Genomic DNA, 19,426 nt, shown 5'->3' with positions numbered 1-19,426 from the left:
TCGCTGTACTCGGCTCCCTTCATCGTTGCTCGGTCGCTCGCTTCTGATGCCTCTCGCCTGATCGCCCGTACGGAGGCAACCGCGAACTTTCTCCCGATTTCGAGGATCGATCCAAGCGACTCGGCGCCGTTGTCCTCGCCGGACCAGGTCAGCGTCGAGCGCCTCGGCTGGAATAGTCACGGATTCCAGCCATGTCGGCGCCCTCAATGAACATCACCGACTCCGAGTTCCAGCGAGAAGTAGAGGCGCTCAAATCGCATCGACGGCTCTCGGTCAACCGCCCCATCCTCGATCCGGACCTGCCAGACCTTGCTGCGGTCCATGGTGGAGGACAGGAGCTACTGTCGGTGCCGTCACCGGAGCGCGAGCGTGAACGCAGGGGCGTCAATCTCGTCGACGAAGGGGCCGTCGGTGGGCTGGATGCCTCGGCGCGCCCGTTGGCCCAGCGCAAAGGGTCTGGCAGCGAGCGTGCCCGCTTCACCGCGAGGAGAAGAGGACTCGGCGCCGAGCGACCCGGATCGCCCGACTCGATCGGAGGTCGAGAGGCGGGGCGCTCGCCCTCGCCGAGCTCGAGCCTGGGTCGCCGCTCGTCGAGCCGCAGCAGCCAGTTTGACCCGTCGCGGCCGCAGGACCCCAGCCACCTCTTCTGGGTGCCGGCCTCGGTGCATCCCGAGATCTCGCCGGCCGACTTCCGCAACTTTCTCAAGGACCATGCCGCTCGGACGGTGAGCCAGGCAGACGTCGCGGACCCCGACCCTCTCGCTGCCGGCGAGGCAGCCTTGGCAGGGCAAGATTCGCCAATCGCCAGCCGGCTCAACTCACTGCGACGTCCGGGAGACAGTCAAGACAGCATCATCAGCCGTTCCACTTCCCTGACCCGGCGCGGAAGCACGCTGCGGCGACAGTACCGCCCCGATAACGACGCCGACGACGACGAGAGCAGCGGAGGCGAGGGGAGTGTTCTGGCGCAGAGGACCCCGCGCAGCGCTGCATACGGCCCCAACGTGCCGATCTTGACCATCGACGACCTGCAAAAGCTGGAGCAGCTGGCCGAGGAGGCGAGCAAGAGCGACGACCCGACGAAGCTGCGGAGCGTCCTTCGCCGCACACTCAGCATCGACACCTCACCGCTGGGTAAGCAGAAGAGTGCCGGAGGCAAGGCTGGCGGCGTCTTTGTTCGTGGGGCGTCGGAGCTTGCAGCTGACTGACTGACGTGACCCGTCATCCACACCGCATCTACCTCGCGCGTCACAGCGTTCGACCAAGCCGACGATGTCCGCCCCAACACAGGGGCTGACGACGCCGACGCGCCCATCATCGTGCCCAGACCTGGCCAAATCCTTCGCCGCGCGGTCCGCACCAAGATCCGCAAGGCGTCGCTGTCCGGCGACAGCCGAGCTGGCAGCCTCGCTGCTCGCCGGAAAGAGTCCGGCAACGACGGCCAGGCCGACCTCGATGCAGCCTCGGCACTGGGCGAAGTCACTGCGGCCGCTGGAACGGCCTCGGGGCCCTCAGGCGATTCGGGGTCGGCCACGATGGAGCGGAGACAAAGCAACCAGTCCGAGATGTCCTCGGGCCCCGAAGACGAGTCGAGCTTCGGCGAAAGCTCGCGGCCGCTGTCCGACGAAGCGACTGACTCCATCGTCGACGCCTACTCGCGCGACTCGTACCATTCGGACGCGTCTCAGAGGACGAGCCTGACGTCTCTGGCCGAGACGTTTTCCGACGGCAGCCTCGCCTCTTCAATCAAGCTCGGGAGCCGAAGCCCCTCGCCGCCACAGACCCCAACGCAGGCGTCAGTGGCCACCGCAGCGAAGCAGGGCTACTTCGACATCGCGGGTGACGGAGTCGACGCGCAGGCCGGCCGACTCAAGGCCGACCAGGCGGCAGAAGCGGAAATGCAGACCGTTCTGGCCGGCTCGGCGCCACTGAGCGACTCTCCTCTGACATCGCCCAATCACGAACGGACGCCGGTGAACGCCAACCAGATCAAGCCCATCCCGGTCTCGCACGTGCCGCCTGTGCCATCGTTTGAGAAGACGACCCGCAAGCCGGCCGCGACCTCGGCCAGACCGGCGGCGTCCACCACGCCCAACGCCTCGACCAACTCGCTACAGCATCAGTCCAAGTCGTCTTCGTCGAGTCAGCACGCGCCTCGCCGAGCCGCCACCGCCGCCGCCGCCGATGCTGCGCCACCCACTGCTTCGACCGCGGCGACCCCTGCCACCACCGCTGGCGCTTCGGCTCCGCCGTCGCTGAGGCAGCGGGCCGTGTCCCCGCCTCCGCAGAGGCAAAAGGACAAGGAGCGCAAGGGCGGCTTTGGCCTGTCGTGGTTCGGCCTGGGCAAGGACGATGACGACGAGCGCGACCGCGCCGCCAAGCTCGAAAAGGAGAAGGAGCGGAAAAAGGAAAAGTACGAGCGGCGAGAGCGCAAGGAGCGCGAAAGGGAGGAGGAGCGCGAGCGGGAGAGGGAACGGGAGCGCGAGAGGGAAAAGGAGAAGGAGTCGTCGAGCTTCCTCGGAGCCCTCTTTGGCAAGAAAAAGGGCCCGGACGAAAGCCCTTCGATGGGCGCGGCCGCCTCCAAGGGCTTCAACGGCCAAATCACCGCGGGCAGCCTGCTGGACCGCAACATGGCCGGCATACACGCCCGGGCGGGGATGAGCTCGTACCGCTACCCGATCCACATCGAGCGCGCCGTCTACCGGCTCAGCCACATCAAGCTGGCCAACCCGAGGCGGCCGCTGTACGAGCAGGTGCTCATCTCGAACCTGATGTTCTGGTACCTCAGCATTATCAACCAGAGCCAGCAGCAGCAGCAGCAGCAGCAGCAGCAGCAGCAACAGCTGGCGCTCCAGAGGCAGCAACAGCAGCAGCACCAGCAACAGCAACAGCAACAGCAGCAACAGGCGCCGACGACCATCGCTGGATCAGACGTTGCTGCGGCTGGGGATCACGAATCGAAGGCGAACGGCGCGGACCATGGCGCACCACCTGCCGCAGTCGTCGCACTTGCTCCGACCGGTGCGACCTTCGTCGACGCGTCTGCCAACGGCAGCGGCCCGTCGCCGAGCGAGTCTGCAAGCTCTGCCGCCGCTACTCAGGGTTCGGACAGGGCGAGCGCAGCCTACGGCGCTCCCGCAGCACCGACCGGCAAGCAGAAGCGCACAGGCTTGACCAAGCCGGACAGGGCACCCGCGGGTTCTGGACGCGGCCGAGCGGCCGAGATGCCGATGAAGCAGCCAGGCTACGGCGTGCAGCACCAGCAGATCAACGACGATCTCAAGACCATGTCCAACCCGCTTGGCTATGGCGGCCACAGCGGCAGCCCGGGCTCTGGCATCGCCGCACAGATTGCGATCGCCGGGGGGTTTACCGTGGGTCAAGTGGTCGATACCCAGACGCTGCAGGCCCACACGCCGTACCGACTTGTCAGCGAGAGCCCCTCGGCGCCGGACCGAGGCGTAGAGACGTGGACCGCGGCCAACGGCTCCACCTCCGACTACTTTGGCCTGGGCGACAGCTTTGGCGGCTCAACCCCGCTGTGGTCGGGCGTGCCGTCCGAGGGCGACCGGGGGGATCTCGCCACAGCCACCGCCCAGGGTGCCGCGCCCGCACCGTCGTTGCCGTCGAGCAGCAGCAGCGAGGGTTCTGGGAGAGCTCGGGACTCTGTCGCCAAGGAGCTCGACTCGGGCGCGTGGATCGGAGGAAAGCGCCGTTCAGATGGGCCGCTGCCGCAAAAGCACGAGGTGGACAGATCCAAAGATCAGTCCCGCAACAGCGATGGCGGCGGCGTCATAAATGGCCGGTCACACGGAGGCAGCGCCAGTAGGGGCTCGGCGAGGCCCTCGTCGTCGGCTTCGTCATCCTCATCACGAGGAGGCTTTTCGGCTTCGCCCGCATCGTCTTCCAGCGCTCAGAGGCGGAGCGAGCCGGTGCAGGGGCACGAGGGCGGCTTCTCCAGCCGGCCGGATCGCGATCGGAGCGAGCGTACCAGCGACCCTGCTCCCCAGCGTCGGGCCGCGCCCAGCTCCGGTGCGGGCTCGGGCTCAGGCCCCGGGTCGGCACCTCCGCACATTGACAGCTTCGACAGGTCCAGCTCCGGCAAGGCGGCCGAGCCAACGGGCAGCGGCTGGATCGGCGACGTCCTCGTCGACCATTCCAAAGGCCAGCTCAAGCTCGCCGAGATCCCCGGCTCGAGCGCCGTCCTCGAGGCGGCGGCGAGGACAAGTCAATCGCGACGGCGCTGATATGCCGCTGCGCCGGTACCTCCAGAGGGCTTCGACGCTGTCCCTCCCCTTTCTCCTGGCGTTACTGCACGCTCGCACCTGAACGACATTCCACCTGCCCTTTTTGATGAAACGATCTCAAATGCATGCTAGAGAATGGGCAAATCGCACCGCGTCGCCACGCCCATCCGGCCTGGCCCGACTGGATAGCTGGAGCGAGCCTGAGTCCCGGTGCGAACCGTGTGAGTGCGTGCTTGCGAGGCCGCGGGACTTCCGAGAACATGCCAGGGCGTGGCAGCTTCAGGGCAGGCCCATCGGACGCTGGATGGTGCTGCCAGTTGGCGGCTGGGACCGAGACAGATAGAGGAGGCAGCGCCGGGGCTGGGCAGCCCAGGCTACGCCCCACTCGTCAGCCGGCCGGTAGGAGCGCCGCGCGAGATCCCGGAAAGGAGCCGACGCTGGCTCGGGAAAAGGCCGATGCGGGCACCAGTCACCATGCTTTGGACGAGAGGGCGGAGGCACTACAAACTTCTAATCGACGGCGTCTCTGGTCGCCGCCGTGCAGGAGGCAGGCCCGGTTTGTATTCCTGGCCCAGCTAGGGCAATTTCAAATCACTCGCGCGAGCAGGCTTGGGTTTTTTTCAGCGGCTTCCTCTCGGCCTGCCAGCCAAGCCCGGCTCACCGGCCAGCGGGCAGGGGGGCGGGGGCGAGGAGTGACTCGGGGGCGACGGCGCCAGAGAGGTGGGGGCCCAGCGCCGCCCGCCTGCTGGATGGACGGCGGGTTTTTGCCACGCCCTCGCCCCTCGCCCCCCTCGCCTGGCTGCCCGGGAGGAAGAAAGCTTTGCCTGCTCCGTTCCTCTCTCTCCTCTTTCCGAACCTCAACCATCCCTGCCTACATCCGCCATCGGTCAATCACCGTCCAGAGATCCACTCCAGCCAAAGAGATCCTTCCGACGTTAGCGACTCCGCCACGCTGCTCTACCCTCCCTTCGCCTTCCGCGCATAGAACCCTCGTGCCCCCGCATCCTTACCCGCCCTCAACCCCCATCTACCTTTTCCGCAACCATGTGCGACCACTCTGACCCCGGCGCTACCCAGAAGGTCAACGGCGCCGCCCCCGAGACGCACGTCGGCATCGACACCTCGATGTCGCTCGGCTCCAACGGCGCCCCCGCCAACGGCGCTGAGGTGCGCAGGCAGCCTCACCTCGGCGACACGGGCAACGCCGGCAACGTCCAGCCCTTCAACTCGCGCTACTCGGACTTCTTGAGCAACGTCTCCAACTTCAAGATCATCGAGTCGACTCTGCGAGGTGAGTGTCCCGGCCTTGGTGGTAGGAAGAGAGGACGAGGATGGTCGCGCTGCGTCGGACGATGTGGTGGGCGGCAGTCCTGACGCGGAGATGGCAAAGCCGGCGTGTCCTGCGCAGATGCAGGTGTCACACCGGTGGTGGAACGGGCATCGCCTGCTCCAGATCCGCCAACGACTGCGCCGTTCAGCAGCGTGCTCTCTCTTTGTTTCCTTGCCTCGACATCCCCGCTGACCCATGCTCCCGCGCTCCCCCCGTTCCGCGTGACTCGCCTCGTGCTGCTCAGAGGGCGAGCAGTTCGCCAACGCCTTCTTCGACACCGAGACCAAGATCAAGATTGCCAAGGCGCTCGACAAGTTCGGCGTCGACTGCATCGAGCTCACGTCGCCCGCGGCGTCGGAGCAGTCGCGCAAGGACTGCGAGGCCATCTGCAAGCTCGGCCTCAAGACCAAGGTCATCACCCACATCCGATGCCACATGGACGACGCCAGGATCGCCGTCGAGACGGGCGTCGACGGCGTCGACGTCGTCATGGGCACCTCCAAGTTCCTCCGCGAGTACTCGCACGGCAAGGATATGACCTACATTACCAAGACTGCCATCGAGGTCATCCAGTTTGTCAAGAGCAAGGGCATCGAGATCCGCTTCTCGACCGAGGACTCGTTCCGCTCCGACCTCGTCGACCTGCTCAGCATCTACCAGGCCGTCGACAAGGTCGGCGTCAACCGCGTCGGAATCGCCGACACGGTCGGTGTGGCCAACCCGCGCCAGGTCTACGACCTGGTCCGCACGCTGCGCGGCGTCGTTGGCTGCGACATCGAGTGCCACTTCCACAACGACACGGGCTGCGCCATCGCCAACGCCTACACGGCGCTCGAGGCCGGCGCCACCCACGTCGACACGTCGGTGCTCGGCATTGGCGAGAGGAACGGCATCCCGTCGCTCGGCGGCTTCATTGCGAGAATGTACACGGCGGACCGCGAGTACGTGATGAGCAAGTACAACCTCAAGGCGCTGCGCGAGGTCGAGAACCTGGTCGCCGAGGCCGTCCAGATCCAGGTGCCGTTCAACAACTACGTCACGGGCTACTGCGCCTTCACGCACAAGGCGGGCATCCACGCCAAGGCCATCCTGGCCAACCCGTCGACGTACGAGATTATCCGACCCGAGGACTTTGGCATGAGCCGCTATGTCAGCATCGGCCACCGCCTGACGGGCTGGAACGCGGTCAAGTCGCGCTGCGAGCAGCTCGAGCTGGACCTGACCGAGGAGCAGGTCAAGGAGGCCACCGCCGCCATCAAGAAGCTCGCCGACGTGCGCGAGCAGACGATGGAGGACGTCGACCGCATCCTGCGCAACTATGCCAGGAGCATCGAGGCCAGCGCCGCCTAAAGAGGAGGAAAGGCTTCCCCAGGCCTTTTTTCTTCTTTGCATCGCCCCAAAAGCCGCGCGCCCTCTCTCGCTGTGGCAGCAGTCAGTCGCCTCTGCAAGCCCCTTCGCTCGCTCGCTCGGTCTCTCCGTCCATCCTTTCCCCCATGGCCCATGGTCGCCACGCCGTCTCGTGTATTGTCTGCGGTCTCTCCGCACCCTCTCTCTCTCCTGATCTCGCCGCCTCGCCTCCTCAGACACTACGACGTCCTCTCACTCACATCTCTGGCAGCACTCGATTCTTTCTGTACCGTATCTCTCTTTTCATGCACGCATGCCCCGCCATAGCCGACTAATTCTTCGTGTCTTGAGCGGGACGACCACGTCGCGGCACCTGGACGCGAGACGACGACGGCAGTCAGGCGCCGGTGTCGGTGGCATTGCGCTGGTGAGCGAGCAAGGTCGACTGTGGGCCCTGTGGGGCGCGTGGCGGTGAGCCGGACTGCGTGGACGCAGTGGGCTGCTGGCGGGCCTGGCCTGGCCTGCTGGCAGTCGAGCCGTCGGGCGAGGTCCGAGCGCGCGAACGGGCCTGCGTGCTGCCAGGCTCTGCCTCTGGCCCCCTCCACCTGCCAGACTACCAACGACGAGCTTCTGTCGCCGCTGCCACCACCACCACCATCACCGACGCATCGACCCAGACCACTCAAGACGGTCAAGGACAACCTCGCTCTCGGCCTCACGCAACGTCGCCCCTCCCCTCGGAGCGCCAACATGGTTCGCGGCAGCTCCATAGACCCTGCGCGCTACACGTCGCTGGCGCTGACCCATGTCCGCTGTGAGTTTGCCTGGTTCATCCCGTCGCCAGCCCCCCTTCTTGACCGCGAGTCCGCTCCCTCCCTCTAATCGCCACCCATGCCGCATCCTTGCCCTCCCCTCTCTCCATACTACCCACCAGATGACCCCCAAGACCCCTTCTCCAAGATCCTCTCCCTCGCCACGCTCTCGCCCATCTTCCTGCTGTGCTCCTACATCACCATCATCCTGTACCGCCGCGAGCTCACCTTCATCAATGCCCTGATCGGACAGCTCAGCTGCGAGGGTCTCAACTGGCTCCTCAAGCGCCTCATCCGCCAGCCCCGCCCCACGGCCGACTTTGGATCCGGCTACGGCATGCCCAGCTCCCACTCGCAGTTCCTCGGCTTCTTCGCCGCCTTCTTCCTCGCCCACTTTGGACTCAACCGTCCCCCGCCCATGCAGACGAGGACCGTCGTGGGCTTCATGCGCAGACTCGAGCACGACGCGGCCATGCTCGCCATTGCGCTGCTCGCCGCCATCACCTGCTACTCGAGGTACGTGGCAAGCCTGACCCCCGGCTCGCCGACGTCGCCAGTCCTTGACCTCGACTTACGCTGCTGTGCCTCTTCGCCCTTTCTACCGTCTCAACACACGGATGCACGCGCGCACACGCACACTACGCTCGCAGATACCACCTCCACTACCACACGCCGCTTCAGATCTTTGTCGGGGCGAGCATCGGCCTCGTCTACGGTGCGGCATACTACTACCTCACCGAGCACTTGACCCGCAAGGCGCTCCGCCTCCCTGCCCCGCTCGGCGTAGGCTCCGACTCGTCCTCGATCGCCGTCAAGGCCAACCGCATGATTGCACCCTCCTCGACGTCCAGCAGCCTGCGACAGCGCAAGCAGTCACAGCCAGAGGTCGCGACCCGCGCATCGACGGCCAGCGCCGCGGCTGCGAAAACCGCCGGGCGCAGCGGGCATCACCGCCGCAGCTCGAGCATCTCGGATCGATTCATCCCCGACCTGCATCCGGCCCCGCCGCTCCGACAGATCATCCTAGACCATCCCATCGCCGTCGCGTTCCGGATCCGCGACAGCTGGATGGTCTGGCGCGACGGCGGCATAGAGGGCGAGTACGGCGCATGGCAGCGAGAGTGGAAGAAGCGGAGGAAGCCGTGGAAGAGGTACTACGACTCGCTCGCCTCCTCGTCTGCCGACGAGGCCGTGGTCGACGACGACGACGACATGGAAGAGAACGGCAACCTAAGGGCCAAGCCGAACAAGGAGCGCGACTACGACCTGATGGTGGTCGCGCTGCGCGAGGCAGACAAGTGCATCCCTCTCACCACGGCTTTCTGCGTGGGCTGCGTCATCGCCATCCAACCGATGCCGAACGAAGCCGTCATAGATTCTCAGACGGGCATCCTGACCACGGGCTACTCGCGCGAGCTGCCGGGCAACACGCACGCCGAGCAGTGTGCGCTCGACAAGCTCGAACGACTCTACGGCCGCCGTCGCACTTCGGACCCAGCGGGCGGCAGATCGGCAAAGGAGGCGACCATCAAGCTGGACCTTTACACGACCATGGAACCGTGCTCGGAGAGGCTGAGCGGCAACGCGCCGTGCGTGCAGCGCATCCTCGCGTTCAACAAGGCAGGTCGCGACGGCGAGCTCGTCTTCTCGCTTCCCGTCGGCGGCGGCGGCGGCAGCGGCAGCGACGGGGAGGGGAAGAGCAGGGACGTGGTGCTCATCATCGACCGTGTGCTGCAGGGCGTCTCGGAGCCCGAAGACTTTGTGCTGTGCCAGGGCGCACGGATGCTCCGCGAGCAGCACGTCCAGGTCGAGACGGTCGTCGCACCGCCGTCACACCACCACCAACGGCAGCAGCAGCAGCACCGTCCCCACGACCCAGGCGCGGGGTGGACGCCCAAACCGGACTGGCTCGAAAAGGAGTGTTTGCGCATCGCCAAAAAGGGGCATCAGGACGAGCCGACCGCCGATCCGAGGGTCGTCGAGCTATGGAGCCAGTAGCTCGCCACATCCCCCACACTCGTGGTAGATCTAGACGCGGGCGATGTGGCATTCAGGCGGTCTCTCCATTGCAGGCAGGGACGGGGGATGGAGAGCGATCGCCGGGTCGTGCAAGCTCGGATCAAGCGAGCTGCATCATGCTCTGTCTGCGTATCTCCTGCGCCGAGGCGCGGATGGGCGACGCCGAGTTCGGCTCTTCGGCCGTCGTCAATGTCAGCGATGGCACTGTCGTCGTCGTTGATTCGAGGGGAATAGACCAGGTCAGCACTCGATCCTTGCCCAGCCAGTTGCTGCCGGCACATTTCACTGCGAATACTCACCCGGTTTGGTGAGACCTTCGGGTCTCAACAACTCCCTGCGCGCGACAGGGACGAGATGAGAAAAGGCGGCGCGAGGCGGCGCAACGGTCAGTCGTCGGCTTTCGATGCTCTTTTGGGAAGAAGGAGGGGAGCCGGTCACGCACTCGATGAGGTAGGAAAAGTCGAGGCCGACCTCCTTGAGCTGCGCCGCGCTGCTCCGGCTCACGTCGAGGCAGTCGCGGATGACCTGGGCGTCCTGGTCGACGCCGTAGACCTGTCGTCGGAACATTTCGCCGTACGCCTCAATCTGCGTCGAGGCCCACTGCACAAAGCCTGATTCGTCGCGGCGGCGATGCAAACGGATCGGAAGGCATTCAGACGGGTCGCCGTGAGTTCTCCTGCTGGACGCCAAGGAAGGGACCCGACGGCAACTCACCGCTCGCCATCCGGTTATCCTTAAAGGCACTCATGTACCACTCGCTCGTGTTCTTGATCAGGGTGAAGTGCACCAGCGCCAGCTCGGAGATGTAGAGGCTGACGTCGCCCTCGTACTTGATCTGGCGCGTCCTGCGCTTGAGGAGCTCGGTGCGCGCCGTCAGGAAGAGCTCGCGCGCCAGCTCGCCCTTGTCGAGCCGCAGCAGGTAGCCGGCGTTGCGCACCACGGCCGACTTTTTGAGCGACTGCTGCGAAAAGTCGGCGCTGATGGCCGAGACGAGGTCGTGCGTCCGCGTGGCCAGCTTCGACGACAGATCAATGTGCGCCAGGTCCGAGGGGGCGTAGGTGGACAGCACGCCCTTACCTGTCGGGGCCAGGGTCGAAATGGGCGGAGAAGATGAGGTCAAGCTGAGTGAGTGGTGCCCGGCTCCACGAGCATCTCGCGCACTCCGCCTGGCAGACTCACCTTTTTCGACCAGCGTCACAGCCTCTTCCCACTCGCGCAGCGCGATGCACACCGCGAGCTCGTCGGCAAAGTCGTTGTTCCACCGGCCCGGGTCCTTTCTCTCGCTTGCCGCACTCGCCGCCGCTGCCGCCAGCACGCTCTCGCCGTCCTCGCCGATGGGCGAAAGCAGGCTGGAGGACTTTGACGCCGCGGACCCGGCCCGATGTCCGCCGGCACCGAGGACGCTGCCCGAGTCCAGGCCCGGTCCCGAGAGGAGCGTCGACTGCCGCTTGCGCGCCTCGGCCTCGGCGTGGTTCTCCTTGCGTCGCTTGCTGGCCAGCTCCTCGGCGACGCGCTTGAAGGCGTTGAGCAGCGCCCGCTTGTCTTCGGCGCGGTCGGAGCGGTAGACAAACGTCTCCTTGCCGCGCTTGATCTTGATGGCGTTGCTGAGGTCGCCGCCGTCCTTGAGGTCGATGACGACAATCTCGGCCAGGCTGAAGCATCTCTCGGCGACGAGGCGCACCTTGCTGCTCATCTGCCGCTTCTTGCGCACGGCGATGAGGAGCAGGTCGTCGAGGAGGAAGAGGGCGACTCCCTGCTTGGGCTTGTAGGTGGCCGAGTTGAGCTCGGTGAAGGTGCTCGCCTCGGCGATCAGGTGGCGGCCGGGGACGTAGGGCAGGAACTTCTGCGACCCCTCGATGCCCTCCCAGAGCGAGGTGATCTGCGCCCGGTAAATCTGCTGCAGGTCGATCATGCTAGCGCGGTTACCGCCGCGGCCGCCTTTGCCCCGCCCAAAGTCGGAGAAGGCTGCACGCCCACGATACCGTTCGCGATGCCGTCAGGCAGAAGAGATGGTCAGCCGCAGGTGCTTTGATGTGGCCTCCGTCAAGACTTCCGCCCGCCAATTCCACTCACCTGCTGCGCCGGTCGAGTCGTCGAGCTCGAGCGCCTGTGGCAGCTGCTTCCACTCTGTGAGTAGCTCCTTTAACTCGAGCATGTCGTTTTCGAGCGTGGCAATCTCCTTGCTGATGGTGATGAATTCTGCGTAGTTCTTAAAGACCTGTCGCTTGAGGTCCTCGTTGGCGGCCTCCTTTGCCCCGGCGAGCGACGTCTTGAAGGTGCGTAGGCTCGACTCCGAGTGCTGCGAGAGCTTGGCGCGGAGGTAGGCCTGCGGGTCAAAGTCGTCCTGGGAGAGGAGGTTGAGGTCGATGGCCGGGTCTGCGGCAAAGTTGTCGGTGCCGGAGCGCGCGCTGTCGGTCGAAGGGCGCGGTCGGAAGCGGTCGTGGACGTCGGCATCGGGATCTGGGTCTGCATCCTGGGCATCTGCGAAGCCGTGGCCCATGATGGGCAGGATGGAGCCGTCGACGTTGTGGGTGATTCTCTGACCGACCTGGATCTGGGGCATGGCGCTCGGAGGCAGGCTGGGCACCTCTGGCACGGCGCTGAAGCCTCCCGGACCGATGGCGGTGGGCTCTGCGTAGCGCATCGAGAGCCTCTTTTTGAGGTTGGAGCCGACCTCGGAGGCCTTTTTCCTCGACTTTTTGAGGACGTTTGCGCCGCTGGGGTGGGACGAGGAGCGGGAGGATGGATGCGGTGCGCCATAGCTTTGGCTGGATCTGGAGGGGCCGGCATGGGCGCTGGCGTGCGGGTAGCTTTCGGAAGCCTCTGGGATGGGAGGGATGTGGTGGTTGTGGGTGTCGTCCTTGTTGTAGAGCGTCATGGGACGCGTGCGAAGTGAGCGCGACATGGTGGGCGCAGTAGGCGGCGCGGAGCAGCCGTACGAGCTGGAAGGCGAGGGAAAAGCAAGAGTAGTGGCGGTGGTGGTGGAGGTGAGGAGGAGGAGGAGGAGGAGGAGGAGGAGGAGGAGGAAGAGGAGGCGGATTCGGGCCGCCAGCCGACAGCGAGGCCGGCGTGGCAGCCTGCGTGGGGCGTGTGTGGCCTGTGCGGGGCGGTGTTTGGGCCCAGAGAGGCTGCAGGTCAGGGTCCCTCCCTCCTGCCGGCACCCTGCTGGCCTGTGGCCTGCTCTTGTCCAATTCCAACCTCGACCTCTTCCTCCTCCACCACCACCACCATCACCATCACCATCGCCTCCTCATCCACCAACCCCAGTCTGGGCTCACCATGTCGGGCTCCCGAAACGCACCAACGCCGTCCGGCAGCGCCCCGTCCGCCGCCCCACAGCACTCGCTCGCCAGGGCACGCAAAGGCAGCTCCACCTCGCTCAGCTCCCTGCCCACCGCAATCCGCCTCGCTCAGCCTTCCGCCCTCAAACCCCCCTCGGCAGACGTGCAGCTCGACCTCAGCTCCGCTTCCGCCAGCGATCACCCCTCTCTCCTCACCGCAGCCAGGTCAAAGAGCAAGACCATCAGCCCCGCTGCCACCTCCTCCAAGCCCTCGGCCCGCGCCAACATCATCGACTCGAGCGAGGTATGGAGGAGCAGCGCCGCAAAGAGGGCGGAAAAGGCGTGGGCCATCCAGAGCGAAAAGTCCCTCTACTCGGACCCAAAGTTCAAAAAGTACTCGAACCTCGTCGAGCGCACCCTCGCCACCTTTGACAGCGTCAGCGAGTGGGCCGATTTCATCTCGTTCCTCTCCCGCCTCCTCAAGTCGGTGCAGGCATACCCAAACTTCAACGTCGTACCCCGCAAGCTCATCGTCGCAAAGCGCCTCGCACAGTGCCTCAACCCCGCCCTTCCCTCGGGCGTCCACCAGCGCGCCCTCGACGTCTACAGCCACATCCTCGCCGTCATTGGGCCAGACGGCCTACGCAGGGACCTCCAGATATGGACGTCGGGCCTCCTCCCCTTTTTCCAGTACGCCTCGACCTCGGTCAAGCCCAGCCTGCTCGACATCTACGACAAGCACTACCTGCCCCTCCACGAGGACCTCCGCCCCATCGCACGCGCCCTCCTCCTCGCCCTCCTGCCGGGACTCGAAGAGGAGACGGGCGAGTTCTTTGACCGTACCCTCAAGCTCCTCGACAGCGTCTCGCATTCCGTCGGCCAGGACTTCTTCCTCCAATGCCTCTGGCTCGTCCTCATCACCACGCCCTCGACCCGCCTCGCCGCGCTCAACTACCTCACCAAGAGGATGCCCGACCTCGGCCCGGAAGTCGTCGACCCGACACGATCCGTCGGCAAGGACGTCGGCCTGATGGTCAGAGGGTTCGCCCACGCCCTCGAGGACGAGACGCTGCTGGTGCGGCGCAACGCCCTCGAGCTCCTCGTCACCCACCTCCGCATGGACAGGCCGCTGTTCCAGCGGCACGTCAAGGCCAACGACAAGGTCATCCTTGTCAGGGCCGCGCTCAGCGTTGTGCTGCGCAGGGATCTCAGTCTCAACCGACGCCTCTACAGCTGGCTGCTCGGCGCAGACGACGCCTTCGAGACCCAGATGGCCTATCTGCGCTCCCACGGCCTTGGCCTAGTCAGGCAGGCGCTCAAGGAGGACTTTGAGCGGGACACCGACAGCGATCTGCAGCCGGACGCCGCGGAGCGACAGCGGCCCTACAAAATCTTTGTGTCGCTGCTCGACAAGTGGGAGATCGGACAGCCGCTGACAGAGGTCCTGGTCCTCGACGCCTTCCGGGCGCTCAGCCGACAGATGACCCGTCAGGTCGACGACGAGATCGCCACGACGGCGAATGTGCTGTTTGAGGTTGTGGATCCATACCTGCTGTACAGCCAATTCTTCAGCGCCGTCCGCTCTCAATTCGGCCAGAAAGAAGCGGAGGCGGCTGCCGAGCATTCGACAGAGGCGGGAGACGCGCCGATCTCGGCCGTCGAGCTGCTATGCTTCGCCCTCAAGAGTTTCCGGTTCCACGACGAGGAGACCAAGCAGATCCACGTGCCAACTCTCTTCGCCGCTCTGCTTCAGCTCGTCGACAATCGCCTCAAGGCAGGGATAGCAGCAGCCGAGGACATCAGGCTGCTACTCGACGCGTTGGAGCTCCTCAAGCTGCTGCTAGACCTGATCCCGGCGAGGGTGTTCGGCAGACGCACCCACGATCAGCCAGAGGACGGGGGGACTGCAGCGATGTCGGACTTTGTCTCGCGAGCAGACGCCTTCTACGCTCCCGGAGAGACCGACGCCGAGGAGGCGGCGCAGCGATTCCGGAGCTTCGAGGACGAGGCGTCGACATCTGCACTACTCCGCCTTTGCGCTGACGTCACGTCTCGCCTCGGGAACATCGTCAAGCCGGGAAGCTCGCAGCAGCAGCAGCATCAGGAGATGTCCGTCCGCATCCTCGACATCTTTGCAGATCTCCTCCGCCTGTTGGACGCGCCTGTTCCAGCCGGCGAAGCGGCTGCCGCACGGCTGGACTGGGACGTGGCCGGCTGGGCGCCCACGCTGCTTGATCGCCTGAGTCGCGCCGGCAGCTTCGCCGAGGTCGAGAGAATGATCGAGGTGTTGATCTCATGCGCGTTGCTCACCTCTGCCGGCTCGCGGATTGACCTTGGTGGCGGCGACTACTTCCCACAGATCGCCACCAGCCTGCTCTTCTACATGGAGCCCGATAGGTCGCCCTACCAAATCCGCGCTGCAGAGTTGCTCTGGGCCGCACAGAAGGTCACATCGCGCGGCCACCTCGAGCGGGTCCTCTGCCGGAAGCTGTCGGCCCCCGACGTCTCGGGACGAATCCGGACGATGCAAGCCTTTGGCACGCTTTGGCGGCTGTCCGAGGATCTGCCGTGCGAGGAGCTGTGGGCGCCGCTCTTGCTGATCCTCGACAAGCTGCGATCCTCCGACCTCGAGGAGAAGCAGTGGGCCGAGGCCTGGCTTCGGGTCAACCTGCGCTCGTATCCCAAGGTGGTCGACCCTCTCTTCCACATGCTCCTCGCCAGCCGCCCGCCCCGCAGAGCCAATCGACTGGAGCTCGATGGCCTTCAGATCGACATCTTGGAGTACACGAGGCCATACGACCAGCAGCAGAGCCTATACGCGCTGCAAACGCTGGCGGCCCTCTCGCGTTTCAGCGGGCAGGGCTTCGCCCGGGCCCTCAAGAGCAACAGCGTCTCTGCGTCGGTGGAGAGGCTGCTCACGTCCTCTGCCGGACCTTCGTCAGACACGGAAGGGGCTCGCAGCTCCCAGGCCAGCTATCTCGACGTCTTGCTCGACCAGTGCCTGGGCATGCTTCGCGCATACCCGGACGAGGCGCTGCGAAACAGCATGCGCAAGAACAACAACGCTGTCCAGGCTGCGGCAATCGATCTGGTGCAGATCCTCGTACAGAAGGGCCAGCTGAGTCCGGCCAGACTGCGGGAGATCGAGCGGATACAGATCGAGGCGCTGCTGATCGCGACCGCAACTGGTGCCATCGAAGGTCAGAATCGCTTGCTCCACGCCCTGCACTCGACTATCACCGCGCGCGCTTCGGGCCCAGTCGTCGTGCATGCGCCCGAACGGGTCTTTTCCACGTCGTCGACCACCATGGACGCCAGGGAGGACGGACCAACGACACAAGAGACCGTGGGTCCGACAAAGGCACGCCTCGGCATCACAGCGCATCCACTGTTCCTGCCGATGGTGCAGCGCGGGCTGGCGGCGGAGCGGAACCGGCCCATCCTGCAGCACTGGTCCGACTTTGTGCTGATGGCCATGCCCTTCTTCCGCAGCAGCGTCAACGGCGTCCTGCTGCCCATCAACGCAAGCATCTGCGATCTCATCCGCTCCATCACTGGCGAGGTCGAGAAGGCCTTTGTCCCCGCAAGCGTGCGGGCGACGTTCGGCGCCGATCTTGCGGTGCAGGCAGAGGACGTGTCCTGTCTCTCTTCCGAGATGGACCTCACGCTGCTGATCAGCCTATCGGAGCGCATCCTGCTCCAAGCGCTGGGCGAAGAGCTACCCCAGCACGGGCCCTCGAGGGAGCCGAGCACGACGCAGGGGGAGCTGCGAGAGAAGGCGACGAGCGCCACGCAAGACAGCGGACCTGGCCTGCTGGGCTACGTCTCCAATGTCTTTTCCGCCGACCAGTCCGGCGCTGTGGCAGGAAAGGCCGGCGCGGCCGTGGCCGGACGCACACGCGCACTGCAGGACACGGTGCAGACGCTCCACGGCGTGTGGACGATGACCTACATGCAACTCTCGCAGAGGGACGCCAAGGCCTTGGCGCTCGAGAGCATCGTGACCAAAGTCCGACTGCGTGCGCGCCGAGCTCTCGAGCGCATCTACCGGGCGCAGTCAGCCGACGTGGTCGAGTCTCTGCTCGAGTGCTGGCAACGGTCGAGGGTCGGCGAGGGAGAGCGGGACGGTCCGCGCATCACGGCCGTCTTCGACATCCTCGAGGTGGTCGCGGCGAGCGCCCAGATCGTCGTCACCTACCTCTGCGACGTCCTTTCGACGCGCGTCTCGGGCAGCGGCGAAAAGGCAAGGAAGACGGCAAGCTCATTTGCGGCGTCGGACGCCTCGCTCTTCGCCTTCACCGACGCCTACCTGGCGCGGATGCCGCAGCAGGAGGCGCCGCAGGTGTGGCCGGTGATGATCCTGCTCGTCAAGGACTTTGTGGCGAGCAGTACGAGCCGCAAGCTGCACATCTTCCCCGTGCTGCGGATCCTCACGACGCTCGGCGAGAAGCTCTGCCAGACGACCGCCATCGAGGACCGCAGGATGCGGAGGGATCTGCAAGACACGTACGTCAAGCTCGTCGATTCGGCCATTCTCATAGCGGGCAGGTCGTACGACCAGTCGACCTGGATCCGACGATCGGGCAAGGCGAACGACGAGGAGCTCGACCTCGAGAGCAGCGGCATCATCGAAAAGGACGACAAGGCCGCCATCCCCGGCGTCGACGTCGCCGGCATGACGCTGATCGACGCCATCAATGAGTTCCTCGCCACCAGGGCAGTACCGGCCCTGCGCAGATTCCAGGTGGACGGCGACAAGATCATGTCGATCGCGGCCAACGCCGTCTACTACATTGTCGCCCCCAGCTTCCGCGTCAAGTCAAAGTGAGTATTGTCGCGGCGCTGCGCTGCGCTGACCCAAAGCCCCTTCACGCTTGGCGTGCCGTTCATCGCAGCTCCTATGCTTATGCTCCTGCCTGCATCATTTCTCAACGTTCCGCAGGGCGCTGGATGTGGACGCCAACGTCCTCTCGCTCGTCGGCGAGATGGTCAAGCTGCCCGGCAGCCTCAAGGCCTGGCGCGGCGCGGTCGGCGATCTGTTCCAGGACAACCGCTTCTTCACCATGACGCCCGCGCTGGCCGAGAGGTGGAAGCCCATTATCCTCTCGCTGATGCTCAACGACAAGGAGCGGCTGGTCGAGCTCATCGGCCGGATCACGAGCGCCGCCTCGGCCAACATCTTCACCAACCGCGAGCTCGAGATGCTCACCCGGGCATTCAACCTGCGCCGGCTGTCGTTTGTCATCTTCAGCGGCGAGCGCGATGCCTTCCTGGCGCAGCTGCCGAGCATCCAGGAGAGGGTCGTGGACCTGCTGCGCTCCAACGTGTCGGAGCTGGTGCATGCCGAGGTGTACCTGTGCATGCGCGTGCTCCTGTGCCGCTTCTCGGCGCGGCACCTCTCGAGCTTCTGGCCCGTCATCATCACCGAGCTGATGCGGCTGTTTGAGGGCATGATGGACGAGCTGCCGCCCGACGAGTCGGACCAGCTGCAGCTCGTACTGTCGGCGTGCAAGTTCCTCGACCTGCTCCTCGTCCTCCAGACTGAGGACTTCCAGGTGTAAGTGCGCCGTGGGCGGGGCCCAGGCCCGGGCCGGACGGCCAGCCGCGTGCTGTTTGTGATTCGGCGGCTGATTCTCGACTGCGCCATCTCTTTTCTTGCCCTCATTCACCGACCAACAGGCACCAGTGGATGTTCGTCACCGACACGGTCGATGTCGTCTACGCGCCCGACGACTGGGTGGCCGAGTCCATCATGGACCGCCTCGCGACGATGGTGAGCGAGAAGCGGTCTTCAGCGATCACAACGGTGAGTCGCACGATTGCGCCCCTCGTTTTGTACCGCGCGAGCTCACCACTTACTCGCGGCCTCGGCCGTTCTTTTCGGTGTTTGCAGCCACCAACCGAGTCGATGACGGCCTCAACGCAGCACGAGGATCCATTCTCCTTCGACTCACCCTCGGACCTGGACCACGCCACGCTGCGCGGCGGCAGCAGCAACAAGAAGGGTCCGGGTGCGGGAGCAAAGAAGCGGCGCACGCCGCACCTCAATGCGCGGCGCCACGTGGGACGGATCGAGGAGCTGCTGCCCTTTTTGCAGCGCATCTCGCTCGACTCGTACGAGGCCGTGTACCACGTTGGCGTGCGCACGCCCAACGCCTTGCCCTCTTCCTCCGCCGGTGCCCCCGCTACTGCAGCAACTGCCGCAGGAGCAGGAGCAGGAGCAGGGGGAGCAGGGGCGGCGGGGTCTGGTACCGTCGCGGCCACTACGACGGGGGACTGGCCATCGGACGATGTGGATTGGCGCGCCGTCGAGCTCGGCCTGCTCGGCGATATGTTCGAGGGCGTCTCCGCTGCCGAGGCGGCGTGAAGCCTGCGGTGCGCGCTAGCCAT

General features: G+C 65.5%; 5 protein-coding genes across 5 annotated transcripts; 4 read left to right on the top strand and 1 right to left on the bottom strand.

The window, feature by feature from the left end:
• Nucleotides 1–191: 191 nt before the first annotated feature.
• On the top strand, nt 192–4,247 carry PFL1_06053 (uncharacterized protein; the record flags this gene model as incomplete). The annotated part of the gene is made up of 3 exons (XM_007883591.1): nt 192–725; nt 906–1,134; nt 1,255–4,247. The coding sequence occupies 3 exons, from the start codon at nt 192–194 to the stop codon at nt 4,245–4,247; spliced, it is 3,756 nt and encodes a 1,251-aa protein (XP_007881782.1).
• A 1,044-nt stretch (nt 4,248–5,291) lies between these two features.
• PFL1_06052 (uncharacterized protein) lies at nt 5,292–6,927 on the top strand (the record flags this gene model as incomplete). Its single annotated transcript, XM_007883590.1, has 2 exons — nt 5,292–5,538; nt 5,822–6,927. The coding sequence occupies 2 exons, from the start codon at nt 5,292–5,294 to the stop codon at nt 6,925–6,927; spliced, it is 1,353 nt and encodes a 450-aa protein (XP_007881781.1).
• A 747-nt stretch (nt 6,928–7,674) lies between these two features.
• Nucleotides 7,675–9,734, top strand: PFL1_06051 (uncharacterized protein; the record flags this gene model as incomplete). The annotated part of the gene is made up of 3 exons (XM_007883589.1): nt 7,675–7,738; nt 7,859–8,252; nt 8,387–9,734. 3 exons carry the CDS (start codon nt 7,675–7,677, stop codon nt 9,732–9,734), a joined length of 1,806 nt encoding a protein of 601 aa, XP_007881780.1.
• A 121-nt stretch (nt 9,735–9,855) lies between these two features.
• On the bottom strand, nt 9,856–12,660 carry PFL1_06050 (uncharacterized protein; the record flags this gene model as incomplete). The annotated part of the gene is made up of 6 exons (XM_007883588.1): nt 9,856–9,959; nt 10,055–10,089; nt 10,198–10,366; nt 10,470–10,832; nt 10,935–11,720; nt 11,829–12,660. 6 exons carry the CDS (start codon nt 12,658–12,660, stop codon nt 9,856–9,858), a joined length of 2,289 nt encoding a protein of 762 aa, XP_007881779.1.
• A 374-nt stretch (nt 12,661–13,034) lies between these two features.
• PFL1_06049 (uncharacterized protein) lies at nt 13,035–19,403 on the top strand (the record flags this gene model as incomplete). The annotated part of the gene is made up of 4 exons (XM_007883587.1): nt 13,035–17,860; nt 17,979–18,593; nt 18,716–18,842; nt 18,930–19,403. The coding sequence occupies 4 exons, from the start codon at nt 13,035–13,037 to the stop codon at nt 19,401–19,403; spliced, it is 6,042 nt and encodes a 2,013-aa protein (XP_007881778.1).
• Nucleotides 19,404–19,426: the final 23 nt, after the last annotated feature.

Source organism: Pseudozyma flocculosa, assembly GCF_000417875.1.
Source record: "Pseudozyma flocculosa PF-1 unplaced genomic scaffold scaffold00023, whole genome shotgun sequence".
NCBI lineage: Eukaryota > Fungi > Basidiomycota > Ustilaginomycetes > Ustilaginales > Ustilaginaceae > Pseudozyma > Pseudozyma flocculosa.
This window is presented reverse-complemented; position numbering and strand designations above follow the sequence as displayed.